Source organism: Octopus bimaculoides, chromosome 16 (assembly GCF_001194135.2).
Source record: "Octopus bimaculoides isolate UCB-OBI-ISO-001 chromosome 16, ASM119413v2, whole genome shotgun sequence".
NCBI lineage: Eukaryota > Metazoa > Mollusca > Cephalopoda > Octopoda > Octopodidae > Octopus > Octopus bimaculoides.
The window spans coordinates 22,489,894-22,508,123 of NC_068996.1; the positions used below are offsets into that span (position 1 = coordinate 22,489,894).

Consider the following 18,230-nt stretch of genomic DNA (forward strand, 5'->3'; position numbering starts at 1 on the left):
CTCTATTTCTGCATCTTGAACATAGCCACTTTTCAAAAGGCAGTTATTTTTATCTTCTTTCAGCATCATCTAATGTATGTCTTCCATGCTGTTATGTGTTATGCTGTTCGACAAGATCTAACAAGTTGGAGGAGTGCTTCATGCTCCAGTGTTAACTTTTGCATAGTTTCTATGGCTGGTTGCCCTTCTTAACACCAACTACTTTACTAACTGTAGTGGATGCTTTGTCTTGGCTTCAACACTTATGAAGTCATCTCACAACAAGGGCATAAAATAACCCCTATTACTGAAAGAGAGGTGCAATAATTCTAGGCAAGAAATGAGAAATAGTAAAACATAAGAAGAAACAGATTTATAATTCTGTGAGCATGGTAGTGGAGAGCTGCTAATCAAGCCTTTTGTCCTTACTAGAATTACTTTAAAGCCTCCAATTTTAGGTTTTGCTTCTGTTTGGAATTTGTTCTAAATCTTTGATAGGTTCAGCTAAAAGAACTAGGCTGTTCAAAGTATGAGATCTCTGCAGGTAGCCAGTCTAAAACTTTTTTGTTATTATCTAAACAAATAGTAGGTGACTAAGAACCAAGCCCTGATGGTCACCTACCTGCATTCCAAATTCTTTGCTAAACTAATCTTCATGTTGCTGTTGACATCTCTGTATATAGCTTTTATGGCTCTAAACTACACCGAACCACTCATCAACTTAGTGCTCATAAGATTACAGAGCATGGAACCTTTCCAGATGATGAATACTAGGTGCAATGGTGTACTCTTAGTTTTCTCTTCCTCTGCAGTCAGAAAACTCTCATAGTAACATTTCAAAGTCTGTTTCTTCTCAGTGTTGGTGAGAGTAAGTGTACTGTTGTCATTCTGAACACATATTTTTCCAACAACATGGCGACTCACCATAGCACAGCTTTGCAATCCAGAATACCTCATATCTCTGATCCATTCATTGCAGAACATATACTTTCTGCTTCTCTACTTTCAGCTTTCTTATTGTTCTTATTTTTCCCTTCCAATTTTCCAAGCCTAGGAATTCCTAGTTCTCTTGTATGTCATAGGCCTACATCTCACCCTTCTTTTGTACATATACATCTCTTAGAACTGCTTGAACTTATGTCTGGTAGAGGGCCTGTCTTCAGTTTTTCATACCTTTCTTCTTCAGTTTGTATTTTGCTTTTGAGTTCATTTAGCTCTTATTTTAAAGTCACTAGTCTTTGTTGAGTTGTACATTCTTCACTGGCGAATGACTTAGTATTCATGATTATCTGTTTATCATGGTGAGTTTGAAGGCTATCTGGCTTGTGTGTTCACCTGAGTGACAAGTGATCAGGTGGCTGGTCAGTTTTCCTTATTACAAATGGGTGAAGTCATTTGTGTCATAAAAATTCCAAGATCATTTAATCCTTCTTCTTCATACTATATTCTTAGTTTTCATGTTTACTAGTGCAGCTAACATAGTGTTACCCAATATGTCTATTAAAGTGACCAGCCATTTTAACAAGTTTGCTGTCATCTATTTTCAAATTGGTCTGTAAGAGAGCCTTATAGAAGCAGCTATGCTTATCTACCAGTCTTGATTGTGGCTCACATGTAAAGTGAATTGATGCTGTTGAGTTGCTCATGACTAGATTCAACTTAATTATTCTATCATATACTGTATCTGAATTATTTTATGTCTTTCTTTATCAACAGTTTACAAATTCCATTCACCCAGAATTTATACCCATGTTCCTTGTCTGAGGAATCTGGCTGAAGTTCCTACATAATCTAACCTTTTGTTCACAACACACATTCTCTCATCTCTGTGCCAGCATCTTTACAATTTCCCTATACCTACCTTTCATTGTACCAACATTATTGGCAGCATTTGTGAAATGTTGTGCCTATCAAAAAGAGGAAGGGTGAGTTTCATATTAGTGGAGGAGTCAAGTGGGTGGATTATTGTCTCACGTTTGTTTTTCTATATCTGAATGGAAGAGAATTTGTGCCTATGGAAATTTGCCAGTTGTTTAATCCATTTGGGATATTCCCATTACCTTGTATACTAAATTTTATAGTAGCAGAGTTAATGCATAGCAATTATCTTTTGTAGAAAGCAAGAATAAAAAGTTCCTTTAGAAGTTTTTGTACATACCTTCTGGTAAGATTTTCAAGAAAGGTGCTCTTGAAATTTGTGCTTTGAGTTTTCTAATAGACAGATAAGCAGAAAAAGGTGAAGTATAGTTTAGAATCTGGACTTAGTTTGGGTATATTTGTATGCAAATCATGAATTATGTTTCTTTGAAATTATAATATAATCTCTTGCATATTACTTTTTGAATGAAGAATTTGACTGATAATAAATAACAGCAACTAGAATATGCAGCTGAGTTTAATTATCTGTATTTTTTAATACTGATAATACATTTTCAGTGGGGTGAGTAAAAGGTATATTGCACGATAATGGTTTATGAATACTGTTATATAATACAAGTGCAATCATAATGCAATATTCATTTTTGCTCAGTACTTACATAATGGATATAGAAAAGGATTAATATCAGAATGAATTATTATATTTTGTCCAAGAATTCCTATTTTAATCTTATTTGTAATATCTTTTATCTACTATTTGTTTTAGTCATTAGATTATAGCCATGCTGGGGCACCATCTGGAAGAATTTTAATCAAGTTTATCGACCCCAGTATTTATTATTTTTTGTAAAGCCTGGTACTTATTCTATTGATCTCTTGCTGAACCACTAACATATACGATGGGCTTCTTTCAGTTCCTGTCTACCAAATCCACTCACAAGGCTTTGGTTAGCCTGAGGCTATAGAAGAAACTTACTCAAAGTGCCACACAGTGGGACTGAACCTGATTTCATGTGGTTGGGAAGCAAACTTTTTGGCACACAGCCATGCCTACACCTATATGTTTAAAAATTTTATCCCAATTTATATATATTTTTCTGAGATTTATTTAATTTGTGAATAGTAATGTAGTTTCTTTGTGAAACTGTTTAGTGCACTATAGTCATAGTACACAATATATAATACTAGTAAATTCAACATTATTAGCACATTAATATCTCTTCAGTTCTCTATACTTTTTCATTACAAAATTTGAAAAATTGTCTCCTATTAAATCCATCAAATGTTGGATTTTTGCAAATTTAATTTTGTGAACAGTGACTTGATACCTGTCTAATCAGTTTAAACTTTGTAAGTTTGCAAGTTTTAATTTATATATTGCATTATAAGAAATAGTTTGCTTTTTAAACATAATTCAAATGAGGAGGGGTTGTAAATTGCCAGTATCATTCAATTATAGCAGATAAAAGAGAATTTTAAAAACTAACCAGGAAGAATTGCAAAAATGTTCAATTCTGACATATCACAATAATGACGCTTGCTAAAAATTAGGTTGATTTTTAATATTAATTACTTGTCATAATGTACTATTCATATGAGAGAGAGACAGACAGATGTGCGATTGATTTTTTAAATTTTGTTTTATGTTAGTTAGAATTACATTCTTTAGCCTTATAGCTTTTTATTTACATTTGAGTAACACATTTTATGAACTTATAAACATGGAAAAACATTGTAAAGACTTTTCGCAGAATAGAAAGAATAAGCTACTAATTTTTCAAGTTCATTATGAAGTAAGCTAATATCAATTTTTGCAATAAACTGAATTTTGAGATATAATTTTAAATGTATTAATTTATTAGGTTCTAGTTAGGTTTCTTTTTCTGGCTAAAGATAAATAACCATAAATAGATTAGAACTTGTTCAAAGAGATAAAAAAAATTTCCTGTGTAATTGTTTCTTTATTTTGTATGTTGCATAGCATATAAAATCCTGACAATTGAAAATACTTTGTTAAATCAAAATACTCAATATTGTACTGTATCTTTTATAATAGCGTGATACAACAAAAGGACACTATTAAAAAGAGTATCAGAAATATTTAGTAAGTTTAGGTTATTAAATGGTATTGGTTGATTCAGCTAGATTAGGTCCTAAGAATAAACATTACAGGAACTCCAGAGAGAAAACTTCTCATTGTGTTAATATTTTTTATATCCAAATCTTCCTTACATTTTCTTTTTTCATTTAAAATATTTTGAAGATAATTTTTTAAAATTATCTAATTATTTTCATAATCATGTTTAAAAAAGAACATAATTTATATTCGACGGATATTTGCCCTCACCTTGTTTGTTGTTAACACAACATTTCGGCTGATATACCCTCCAGCCTTCTTCAGGTGTCTTGTAGAAATTTCGAACCTGGGTCCTCATTCCTAAGGTAGTTTTCGATATTATTATTATTGTTATTGTCACTGCTTGGAATCGAACTCGAAATCTTGGGGTTAGTAGCCCATGCTCTTATACCCATGGGGAATTATGGAGTGAATTTTAGGGCTTATAAATCTAATATTCTCCTATCCTTCCTTAATACCGGTTCCCATATGCTGTTCATATCTGCACTCGGTCTGCTTAGGAGGTTGTTGTGTCCTAGCATATGTGCTATTTCTTTCAGTTATCGTATTTTCCAGTGGTGTTCTATGTCTATTGTTTTAACTTCATCCCACTGGGGGAGGTATAAAAACTAAAAGAAGCTGCACATATGCTATGACACAACAACCTCCTAAGCAGACCAAGTGCAGATATGAGCAGCAAATAGGAACCGGTATTAAGGAACGATAGAAAAATATTAGATTTATAAGCCATAAAATTCACTCCGTAATTGCCCATGGGCATATGGCATAGTGGTTAAGAGTGCGGGCTACTAACCCTAAGATTCTGCGTTTGATTCCAAGCAGTGACTTTAACAATAATAATAATAACATGGAAAAATACCTTAGGAATGAGAACCCGGGTTTGAAATTTCCCCAAGACACCTGAAGAAGGTTGGACAGTATATCAGCTGAAATGTGTTAACAAACAAGATAAGGGCAAATACCTGTCGAATGTAAATCATGTACATAATTCCCCATCTCTTAAATATAGAACTGTATTATCTTAAAAAAGAAGTTGATTGTATTTCTTTAATGAATTGATTTATACACAGTCTGCCATAAGGTTTTATATGATAAACAATTCCTACAAAAACCTAAGTAGAAAGCTTATGTAAGTACTATAATTGTTATTAAATAATATCAAAATTTACTATTTTCAAATTATTCAGAATGTGTTTCTTTTTCTGCTGAAGAGCTTTGCAATCTTCTATGCAACAAGTTTGAAGATTTACGGCCTAAATCATTTATCAAGTTAACAAATTCACCAATGATTGTAGCTCATAATTCCTAGATGTTGGTAAGGTTGCATTGGTAGATGTTATTCTTGAGATATCTCCAAAAAAGAAAAGTCAGAATTTGTCAAGTAAATTCTTTGAGTCCATTCGCAAAAGTCCGTAGAATCCTGTCCATCAACCACTCAAAAACTTATTTAACCATGCTTTTGAATGTGAGTGATTTAGGACAAACAGGCCAGAAGTTAGCTGTTAGCACCTGGATATAAATTTCACAATCGTATGTACTGTCAGAAGAAAAAAGTTGTTACAACAAAATTGTGAATTGCAGCCCAAATAAACAATCCACTACTAATCACACCATTCACCTTTCATTAAAGTAGTATTCTTTTGTAATGATCTTTGTCTTATTGGTTGCATAATTTAATTAATAGAAACATTTCAGATGGATAAAGTCATCCATCTGCACAGCTGGTGACTGTTTTAAGTTGCAGATAACCAACATTTTCTCACAGAATTGAGTTCAAATGACTAAAATCACCTTCATTTAGTATTTGAAGTGATGTTAGTTTTAACCCTTCAGAATGCTTGCAATGTTGTTTACCTGATATTCATTTAAAAAGAACCTTTTATTGCCTGGCTAACTAAGCTGTCTTATGTGCTGACTGACACCAAGTAACTAGAATGAGGAGCTTCATTACTTGAAACTGTTCTCTCCCACTTAGTAAACAGTATATCAATTGTTCTCTAGGTTAGTAGAACACTTCTGAAATCCTTCCTTTGTTGTATTTGAAATTGAGTATTCAAGTAAATATTTTTGCTAAATAAGTTTACCCTTGTTTATACCTTATTAGGTAGTTGAAAATCATCTCTCTCTCTCTCTCCCTCCCCACTGCAATGCAGTTACTATGTCCTATGAGGACACAGTCAAATCCATACATTGAATGCAAATGTTCATGGTGCTTCTTCATTGTTAATTGTGGACATTTGTTTGACTACTTAAGTATCTCAGGCATAAGTAACATAACCTTTTTTTGAGAAGTAGGCTGCATGAGACATGGCTCATCATCAAATGGTTGTACTACCAAAAAGAATTCAAGGTAATTTTTTGTCAGGCATGCCATTCAGAAAGTCCAACAGGCTGCAGTGTGCCCATGACTGTCCTATCTTCTTGACTTTGTTACAGATACCTCCATAGAACAAATGAGGTGCACAATCTTTATATACTCAATTTTATGATGTCTGTTTAACACCATGTGTTGTAGCAATGAATTCCCAATCTTTTAATTTAGTAGCTGATAGTATATGCTTATGAATTTTAATAGCAAATCTTTTGCCCTCATTTGCTTCCTTGTTTACCTCATGAAATACCAGTACTTTGTAATTTAAGAACAAGCTATCATTGCTGTCAAACTAATTTTATTTATCCAAAAGTAAATGTTACTTTGTAGGCTTACTTCAGATGAAAGGAATTAAAATTTAAAATGGAAAAGGCATCTGAAGGGCAATGCAAACCCTGTGCACAGATAAATTTATAGTGTGGCTTACAATGCATTGTTTACCCATGCTTTTTAATTGAACTGATTTTTTTTTTTTTAAGTATCACCATTATAGGTATTTATTCTCCAGTCAAATTTAGAAATCAACTTGTAAGTAAATGAAAGCCTTGAATCCATCACTGTACCTGCACACATGCATACACACACTCATACACACAGTCACCTATCTAAGTATGTATTTACGTATGTTTGAAGATAATCAAACCAAATTTTCGTCATTCTGAGCCACTCACCTAATGAGTATTTCTGCCAAATTTGGTGAAAATCCATTCAGCTGTTTTCCAGTAATTTTGCAAACACACAGACAAACAGACAAAGTATAGAATCTGCATAGGCCCAAGCAATTCAAAGCATAAACGTCTGTTTTATTTTCAATATCCGAGAATATTTTGTTTTGAAGTTATTTTAATTTGTTTCAAGATTTTTTTTTATTTATACATGTGAATGTGTAGAGTTAAATGTCAGTCCTTAAAAAGTCTTTCAGTAATTAGGAGATATTTATTTTTCCACATTGCTAAAAGTTGAGTCTTAAACCTTATCATACTTATTTTACACTGGTAGGTGGACTGACTCATTTAGTACTTTTATCATGAATGTACAATGCCAGTGATTTGACACAAACAAGCAATACTTCAAATAATTGTGTGACACTTTATTACAACTCTCTCAGCAGAACTTGTCATGTCAAGCAGTGGAACATAAAATAGTTAAATAGGAATATAAGAATTTAATATATGTAATGGAAATGTTATATAATAGTTATGAATTGAGCAAAACAAATTTATGTGTGTGCAAGAGTTATTTCTCAAACATGAGCAGCAATACATTCAAACTATCTTGGATAAAGCAAATCAAAGTAGATTCTTTATATTTAATTTACTGGCTTTTCTGAATTAAAATCTGATCAGGGACTTGCAAAACAAATTTAAGATCTTTCTTGGCTTTATTCTACATGTGATTAAGTAATATACTGCTATAATGGCTATTTGTAAAAATAAGAATTTTATAATGTTGACTGATATTATCAGTGGCTGAATTTTTCAAGATATCAGCTTTTCTTGTCTGTAGATTGTAAGTTTATAGTTTGTCATAGGAGGCATTTAATTTTGTTTCACATGATCAGGTCATGATAGCTTAACATTTTGACAAATGTCTCTAAAAAGATTAAGGAGAATCAGATAAGATTTTCATGAGCAGTATGTTTTCAACATTTGAACTGTTAAGTAATGATTTCTTTCATTTGCCCAAGATCAGAAATTTGTTGCAGGGGGAAATAGTGAATAGAATTGACTTTAGTTTATAGCTGGTACTAATTTTCTTAAACAGTAAAGTTAACCCAAATGAAATTTGATATCAGAACACAGACAGAGGTGAGGCTAGACACAGTTTGGCACTCTGCTATGTCCCTACTACTGCCTGTAGATATAATAAATACTAAGTTCAATGTTTGTTTCAACCAGAAAATAGTGTTGTTCTCTACGTTGTTTCTATATTTTTATATTTTAGCTTTTCATTTTCTGTTTAGAAAGGCTTACATGAATAGCAGACAAATCTTTTCCTGAAATACCCCTGAGTGTGCCTTTTCTATTGAAGTTTACATATACAAATAGTAATGAAATAATAATAATGAGGATTTCTTTATAACAACAACAATGGTGATTTCTTAATAGTAACGATAAGTAAAGCTAATTTGTTTTTTCTCTTGTCTTTAAAAAAGTTTCAAATTTCATAGTGAACTAAAGCTCTCTAGAATTATTCATAATCTTAAGACAAAAAGGAGAAACTTTTTCACAGTAAAATAGAAATATTAGTGACTGTTTAGAACTTTTTGAACATATGCCAAATATGAGAATGAGATTAGCTACTTTTTTCTTAAAATTTTTTTTTAAAAATTTAACATTTATAGAATCACATTATCTGTCAAGGTCCCATTAAAAATATGGTTCTTGATAAGATAAATACAAGTATGCAAAACATGATGCACTTTTCATATCAGTGTCATTATATATACACTACTTTGATTCAGCTTGTTAAAGCTTGAGATAGTTACAAAGTTGTGTTTCTTATCTGAAATGATCTAACAGAGTAGGCAAGTGGAATGGAGTTACATTGGAATGATAATTATTTGTTAAGGAACTCTAAGGATTGATAATGAAGAAATAGTGTGTGTGTTATTTTTGAAATTGTTTCATTTGCTAATATTGATGTTTACTATGGGCTTATCTGTAAAAGGAAATTTATTATGTTTGTTTATTTAATCCAGATAATAATGTGGATTATTCCTCCACCACTTGTCTGCAAACACCTATCTTTCCATCACTCTTCTAATTACATCACTGCTCACTCAGATACTATAAATGATACCCATTTATCTTCATTAAACTTCACATCATCTCCGTATTACTGCTCTTTATCAACCTCTATCATTAGCCATTCCTATTTCCTTCACTTCCCTTCTGAAACTGATATTCACCACTAATCATGTTTTCAGTTGTCTGTCCCATTCACTGTGTCCACTTCAACCTCCATCTCTAACTGCCTATCATACATTAATGAACTCACATATCCACCTACCTTTCTGATCCTCTAACCCTACACTCCCTTATATTCATCATGTACCTTGACGGTATGCCCCCACCACCTTTCTTTCTTGTTTTAGCTGCAAAACACCTGTTCCAGTCCCTCTGTCATACTTTAAGCTCTAAACACCTGACATAAAGCCACTTCCCTCAATACTACAACCCCACTCATCTTAGGGATCTTGTCTTGCGAGTTACTTGATGACATCACTTGTGCTAATGACATGAAAGAAGTACTAGTACATTGTGTAAAGTGGTTGGCATTAGGAAGAGCATCTGACCATAGAAACCATGCCAAAGTGGACATGGGAGCTTGACACAGTCCTCTGGCTCATTGGTTCCTGTCAAAATGTCTAACCTATAGTGATATGGAAAATGATGTTAAACATTGATGAAGAATGGTGGGTTATGTCAACTCTAAATTAAGAAAACCATTTTGACTTTCGTATGCTTTGGAAACCTTTAGAATTAATTATATTATTTTAATTTACATAATTTTTGCATTGAATAGTAACATGAGAATTTTAAAAAGGTTAAAATTGTTCATTTACATTTTGTTTTTAAAATAAGCATATTGAGAAAAATTTAAAGGAAGCAGTATTTGTTAAAAGATGGATTTTGGGGGCAGAGTAGTTAAAGTACTAGTATTATTCCTTAATTTAAACTTTGTTCCAGTATAATTTGTCTTAAGATGAGTCATCATTTGTATAAATAAATATTCAGAATGATATAAACTATTAAGCAATATTCCATGAAATTAAAGGAAGGCATCAGATTAAAGTCTGATGCTTCACATTAACTGGTGTCATGTAGTAGTTTGCATCTCAGTTCAATTCCAAGGTTGATATAGCTTTTCATCTTGATGGATGTTAATTAAACATTGGTAATGTACTAGTATAACAACTAAAATCAAAATTATGACTACTCTGTGGTATTTGTGGTTAAGTCTCTAAGTACTTAATTGGCTACCTCTGTATTACAAAATATATATTTCCCCAATGAAATGTTAATGCACTGTCATCTAAGCTGATTATTAATTTATATTGTGTTCATTCATTGTTTTGTAACAGAAAAAAACTATTGAATCATTCTATTTCTTAGTGCTTCATTTTGTGACTGCTTATATAGTATCATCTATTATTCACTTATATATATTGCAGGTTTTTGCACCTGGTTACTATATAAATAGTTGTCACTTTACAGTGTATGATTATATGCATTTTGTCTCAGCTGTATAGACAAGAAAATGCAAAATATGGAACTTCATCCAAATTATTATTTTAACTGTTGTTTTGCCAAAGATTATCTTCAGATTCACTTATGCCAATAATGTCTTGTTTTTTTCTAGCCTACTCGTGTGCGTGTGCGTGCATTTGTGTGAGAGAAAGTACAAGTGAGCTTACATTTTTGCCAGAACACAAAAACAGAGAAGGGTTGGGAGGGAGCAGCCAATAAACTTTATTCTAATATATAATAATTAATCAATCATATAACCTAACAAGTCATAAGTTAGTCATTATTCAAACTACGAAATATATATTAAAAACATATAGCCAGAAAGTCAAGATTCATGCTTACTTTCAAATTGAAGTATTTAGAAATAATAAATGAAAATGAAAATTTTATACATATTTGAATTTATAAGTTTTGAGGTTTACTAGTTTGTTTAATTAAAAAGCATTTGTATAGTTTGTTGTATTTTCAATTAATCAATTTGTAATGTTCATTTGTCTGTTTAATTTGTTTATATTCTTTGTGAAAAGCTAATTTTACTATATATTTCAGAAGAGTTTAAATATAAAACTGTAATTTAGATAATTTCCATTTTGTAAAGGGTATCCAACCATAAGAAGTATGCGAAACTCTGTGCAGTTCTCTGGCTCACCAGCTCTTGCCCAACATGTGCCAGCATGGAAAATACGCATTAAATGATGAGGAGATAATTTAAATATATATAGATATAGATAGATATATAGATATATATCTGAAAGGGAAAGCTCATTTTATTTTGATGAAAAGTTCACTTATTATTCTATCCAAGTAGGAACTAAAATAAAGTTGAGAACATATATGTACCAAATAAGTTGTCTCTGCTGCATTATTTCAACATCAATGATGAAACATAGAAAGTATGTTAACCACTGTAGTTTTGGATAAATGCCATTGGATAATTTGTGAAGACCCTGAGCCAAGCTCTGTTAAATGCTTTTATTTTTTATTTTTTTTACATGTTAACTTATTCAGTGAAGGTGAACCACTACAATATGAATTGTTTTTGGGTCAGATTACAGATTAGTTCAGCAGCATAGCTTATTTATGTATGCCTGCTATGGATGTGCTGCTTAAGAGATGAGTTTCTCAATGTAACATTTAATTTATTGAAAATATATCAAATAGCTATTGATTTTTTTTTTTTATCTATATATATGTATATGAGATTTGGGGAAAGCATTCATGCATTCTTACATCAGCATTTACAGATTTGAAGATTTATATTTATTTAATTTTTACTTTTATTACATTCATTTTCAAAAGCATATTTACCTAATGAGATAGATACTAACTACATGTTCATAGGTCATGAGTTGAAACCTTGATATAGGCATTGTTTTTAGTTTTTTGTTTCCTTCTAATTTAGTATTAATATTTGTTCACAATATAATGGTTGTCAAAGTAGGAGCATTTGGCTTTAAAATCGCTGCTTTCAAAGGTCATTTAATTATTTGCAAGTTGGTCCAGGTTGAGTGAAACATTTCTTAACCTGATTTGTAAGATATTTAATGCATAGCAAATAGCATGTTTAATGTCTGTTTTATACTGCAAGGTCAGCAATTTATGAAACCATGTTATACTATACCAATTATACTATATATATATGTGTCCTCTAATATGTTATAGCTTCTACTGTTGTACCAATTGTATCTTTGTAAAATGTGTTTTTTTATAACAAGCAAAAAAATTTGAATCAACTTTCTAAATGTTATTAACACCCTTCATTAGGGTTCTTGCAGACAAAAAAATTAGTGAAAGACATTTAAAGAGTTTTCCAAATCATGTGAGCCTGATAATGTCGATAAATAAATTTTTTTTTTTTTTTTTTTATAAAATGAAATGAAAACAATCAGTGAAAATTATTTCAGTGTATTTTCTCTCCTTAGACACGAAATGAAAGAAGTGAAAAAATAAAAGCTTTTTTTTTTTTTAAATATACGTATTGAATCTTTTCAATAATTCTCTATTTTTATTATTTTGCAGTGTCCCAGACCACCTTGAGAAATATCATATGGCTATTCCTATATATCAGGGTATATTATCTTTATTTGTTGTTGCAAATTTTGCCTTAGCAACATTTATGGACCCTGGAGTCTATCCCAAAGGTATGTTTTACAATTCCACCTATTCTGTCTTTTTGATACAAACCTATGATTTTAAATAGTAATTTGTTTATTATTATAAATAGTTGACATTAGCTTTAATCTTTAGACATCATTGTTTTCATGTGTATTATTTTCATCCATTATGCATTAAAATTCATGCATAATAATTTCTTAACTTTAATGTTGCTGAATGCCAACCAGTTAAAAATAATTTTGCAGTCATGAAGCTTTATGATTATGTCTGAAGAACAATATATAACAACTTATGAAGTATCAATGGTAGAGCTGGATGTCTACTACATAATTTATACATCTGGAAGTAATGATACAATACTGTTTTTTTTACAAAGTCACTCATCCTCACTCCACTTTTGTGTAGAGATAAAACCAATTTAATTAATCAAATTTTATAAATTATTTACGTATTGCACATGAGAAATTAAAAGAACAAGATTAAAAATTCAATTATTGTTGTTGGCCTCCCTGCAAGGCACAAGATCATGACAGCTTCCTTCTACTCCTTCTTAGGCCCCAGTTCAACTGTTCAGAAGCTGGTCTGCCCCTGTAGGTACGTGTGTGTAATTAAAGAGATGTATGGTTCTTATAGAGAGAGCAATTTGTAAAATGTGTGTTATGGTTTATATGGTATTGCTAGGAGAAAAGGAAAGGTGGTTTCTTGGTTCTGGGTTGGATTAGCATAGTTCAAATGTTGATAGCCAGGGGAACAATGTTTAGTTTTTTAATGTCTGGATTGTCTATAGGTTTTCTATTGTTTGTTCACTTGTGACTTTGGATATAGTTGGAATGTTTGTGATGTAGTTTTTGTAGCCTTGTTCAGTATAGTTATTCCTGGTGAGTGTATGTATTGTGAGGTTTTGTGATAATTGCTTGAGCTGTACAGGCATGTAGTTTCAGTGTATGGTATGTGGAAGTATGTGCGTAATGTTTCTTGTGCAGCCTGTGGCAAATCAGACCATAGTATTTTCTATGAGTTGTGTATTGCTGCTTATGTGCAAAGCCATTGGAGACCAGACAAAAGAAGGGTATGTTCTAGAATGGATCACATAATTTTCTTTTCTTTTGCATGTTGTGATGAATTTCTTTTATTCTGTTGGCCTCCATTTGAATATAGCCAAGTAGTATATATTTATATATAAAATGTATGTGTTGAGAAATATGTGGACTTTTGTTTAATTATTTTTGATTTGTTTAGCATTTTGTTAGACCTATGAATAGAAACATTCCAGCCATGACCATCCATTATTTTTAGGAGTATTTGAAATTGCTTTATCTAATATATCATGTTATTTAAGACAACTGGGTGTTTGAAGTGTATTTGGCTGCTATTTCTCATATGTTTAGCAATGGATGCAAAACTCAATACTATTGACTGTTTTGTTGTGGTCAGTGTGTCATTAAGTTGTATGTTATGTGTATGGCTTGATTTGGATAAAAAGTGTGGCAATTATTTTGTTTTTCTTGAGTGTGAAGCTGTTCTTCAATGTCCAATTCATCATTGTCATCTTCATCATCATTGCTTTTCCATGTTGGCATGAGTTGGGTAGGTTGTTTACAACCTGAGCCAGTTCTCAGACTTACCATTCTCCCAGATTAACCAGGAACCACTTTTAACCCATATGTTCCAAGATTTCTATTGCTGAATACCCTTTATATCACCAGCTACCTTACATTGTATACTGGGTACATTTTACTATGTTCCTGGCACTACAGATGCCATGCCTGGTAAGACTAAAGTGTTCTCTTTATCCTCTATTATCATTTGTTTACTGACACCAGAGTGTTCTTGCCCCCAGCAAAACTAAAGAGTTCCCTCTTCTCTGCATATCTTTTCTTCTGTTCTTTCTTACGTAATTGGTGTGTAAAAAGGAACATTTTCTATCATGTCACTGGTAATAGAAAGTAGCCTATGGTTGAGCTTAGGCATACCCTCTATTCTGTGTTGGTCTGGGTTAAAAAGGATCATCGTACCCTGCACTGGTCTTTATTCTTACTGTTCATAGGTCAGTATGTTAGGTTGTATACAAAGAGTAGGTAGGAGGTTCATAACTGAAATATAGTTGGAGTCCATAAGAGCAGCCAAGGATAATTGAAAATTTTATGCTGAGGTAGCCTTGACACTAGGTTATTGGGTATTTTGCTTTTGGGTTTCTTAAAAGTAGTATAAGGGTTGCCTTTGTTGTAAAGGTTTTACAGCCTAGTATTCCTTCTATATTGTACCTAATTCATCAAAGGAGATAGTGGGATTCTTCTTCAGTTGCAATAGCAACTAGGTAGCTTGTTCCAGATATCATCTGTCAGAGTTTTAAGCCAGTGTTCTCAACACTGAATCAGCCCTTGTTGCAAGTGAAATAGCAAATGGTCAGTAGGGCCTTTAGGTAAAGAGATGGATGGGGCTTATTGTGCTGGCATGTAGGTTAATGGACCAATACCTGCTGAGACCTCATTAAAGAGGACAGAAGTAGTGGGGTGAACTAGCTTGTTGGTGGAGTGCAGAGTTAGCAGAAATCTGTTGTTATTTCCCCATCACTTAAGGCAGTTTGATGGGAGAAAGAACAAGTGAATTTGAGGGTGATAACAGAGAGAATAACAGTTGATAACCTGGGTGATAAGTGTAAATGGGTGATGCGAGGAAGAATAATGGAAGAGAGAGTGAGTTATAGTCATTTATGTAATAGTTGTTAAGGAGATAGCCCTTAGATATACAGAGCAAAAACAGAACCAAAAGCAAGGGGTTTGCACATGTTCTGTGACATGTTTGCTCCATCTTGCAAAGGAGTGTATCAAAGAATCACAGGAAGAAGTGTATATGGAACAAAAGTGATATACTTACCTTCTTTGAAAGTGTGGAAAAGTTATTCAAGAAGGTGTCAAATGAAGAGAATGCATGAGAGTGAGGGAGCTTACCCTAGGTAGATCCTAACAGAGATCTCATCTATGGAAACTGACAACTGCATTGTAGAAAACATAATTGTGAATATGAAGGCAGGGAAAGCAGCTGGATCATTAGAGATGGTTGCTGTGATACTGAAAATATCTGACTAAATAGATTGGTCACACACTAGTCACTTATGTAGTCAGTCCAGTAGGATGGAGAAGTGTCATACCCAATGGCTGGCATAGTAGTATCAATTTATTAATGTAATTCCAAATTGTCATAACTATCAATGTTCTACTTTTCATGATAACATATATTGGGTACATGTGTGATATGGAAAATTTTTACTTATCTCAATACTGTATCATCTTGTCTAAGATCTGGCATCCTAAAATCTGACCTCAATTTCTGTGATGTTTTCTTTGGACTTCTTCCTCAGGCAAAAATTCATGCTATAAGTATTTGGCACTTATTCACTTATAACTCATTGTAAATAAATGTATTGTGTAAATGGAGTAGTTCCAACTAGGTTTTGAAGTCAGACACTATTAATTGGGATCTAATATCATGAAAACTTTGTGTCTTCCTTGTTCTTTTTCAAGGCACCCAGTAAAAAGAAAAGCAACGTTGACTGATGGCATTAAAATTTGGATTTTATAAAGTAACTTGCCCAACTGTCTACTTTCTTTACTAACACTAATATAAGCTGATGGAGAACCCTGATACAGTTGATTTTATAGAAATAGTAGCAAAATCTCCCTTAATTACACCTGGTGATTTTTAAAATGAAGCAGATATATAAGGTAATGTCGTCTGAGATACTCCTAAAAAGACAAGATGGTTACAGCTGGAATGTTTAAGATCGTAGATTCATTCAAAGTTGACCTAGAGGTAAACAACAACAAAAGAATTAATATTCAAGTAAATTTGTATACTGTCTGAAGTTAAGATGTTATACTCTGATCAAACAGTCATAAGTTAAGGCTACTACTACAAGTAGAGAATCCAGAAGTAAGAAGTTTGCACACATTCTGTGACATGAGGACTGGAAATATAAGATATTCTGGATTGCAAAACATGCTTGTATTCAGAGATTCTGAAAAGAAGGCTATGAACAGTTATTAAATGTGGAGAATGCATGGGAGAAAGAGAATTTTCCTAATGTGAACACAACAGAGGGTCCAGTTATTTATGTTGACAGTAGTGTTATAAAGTAATTAAGAAAATGACTGGAAAAGCTCCTGGTCCATCAGGAATTACCTCTTGAATGCTTAAAATGGCTGGTGGTTTAGGACATGGCTTAGTTACTTGTATAGTTAATCATGTTGTACAGGAAAGCATTATATCCAGTGATTGTTGTAGCAGCATTATAGTCAGCTCTAGCTGTTACAAGGATAGACGAGATGCCATACAAAGAAGTAATTACAGAGATATCAAATAACTGGACCAGGTTATGAAAGTTACTGAAAGAACTATAACCCAGTTAATTAGAAAGAACCTGGATGAGATGCAGTCTGGTTTTTTCCCAGGGAGAAGCACTATTGATGCTCTCTTTATAGTTCGATAACTACAGGAGAAGTATGTAGCAATAGCAAAAAGTAAACCACTGCACTTGGCATTCGTTGACCTGAAGAAAGCCTTTGACAGGGTGACTTGATCCTTTGTCTGGTGGTTGTGCGAAAACTAGGAGTGGATGAATAGCTAGTGAGAACCGCTCAAGCCGATGTTGTTAGGAAATTGAGAATTAACAATGAGTATAACAGTAAATTTAGTGTGCAGATTGGAATTTGATTATTAGTCCTCTTTCATTATAGTCCTTCTGGTCATAATGGAGGAATTTAAGACCAGTTACCCTTGGGAACTCCTCTATGCTGACGACCTTGTTATAGCTGAAAGTGTAGAAGAATTAAAATTACAAGTATGGAAACAAAACCTGGAATCAAAGGATCTTAAGGTTAACTTAGTGAAGACTAAGGTTCTGATTTGAAGGAAAACAGACTGAACATTAAACCCTTAGGGTAAATGGTGCTATTCCATATGCAAACAATGGACACATAAGAGGTGCAGTGAAATCAAAGGTAGGTTAATGGAGAAAGTAGAATTTGTTTGTGGCAAATATGAAGGAACAATAAAAGCACATGAGAAATAGATGTTCTGGAATTCCCAGGAGTCACCCTAAAAGTAGTAGATAGCTTGTGATCTAGGTGGCCTAATTACCAGTAGAGGAAGTTGCTCTCAAAGTATAGCTGCTAGAATTTGAATTGGCTGAAGTAAGTTCAGGGAACTTTTACTTCTGTTGGTAACAAAAGGCAAATTGTATTATGCTTCTGTTCAAACAGTGTTACATGGCTGTGAAACTTGGGCTGTAAATGCAGAGGACATGCAAAGACTTGGAAGAAATGAAACGAGTATGATCCAGTGAATATGTAATGTTAGGTGCATGTATGACAAAGCATAAATTGGGTTAGAGAAAGATTGAGCATCAGAGGCATCAGATGTGTGCAGGGGAGTAGATTGTGCTAGTATGGTCATGTGATGCAGATGGATGAAGACAGCTTATAAAGAAGTACCAATC

The 18,230-nt window shown here is 32.8% G+C and overlaps 1 protein-coding gene across 1 annotated transcript in view; it reads left to right on the forward strand.

The window, feature by feature from the left end:
• LOC106870287 (palmitoyltransferase ZDHHC5) overlaps window positions 1–18,230 on the forward strand; it is a 153,307-nt gene that overhangs the window by 19,629 nt on the left and 115,448 nt on the right. The window contains exon 2 of the mRNA XM_014916308.2: window positions 12,638–12,759. Coding sequence (XP_014771794.1) covers window positions 12,638–12,759 — 122 coding nt within the window. The remainder of the gene's footprint in view (window positions 1–12,637; window positions 12,760–18,230) is intronic.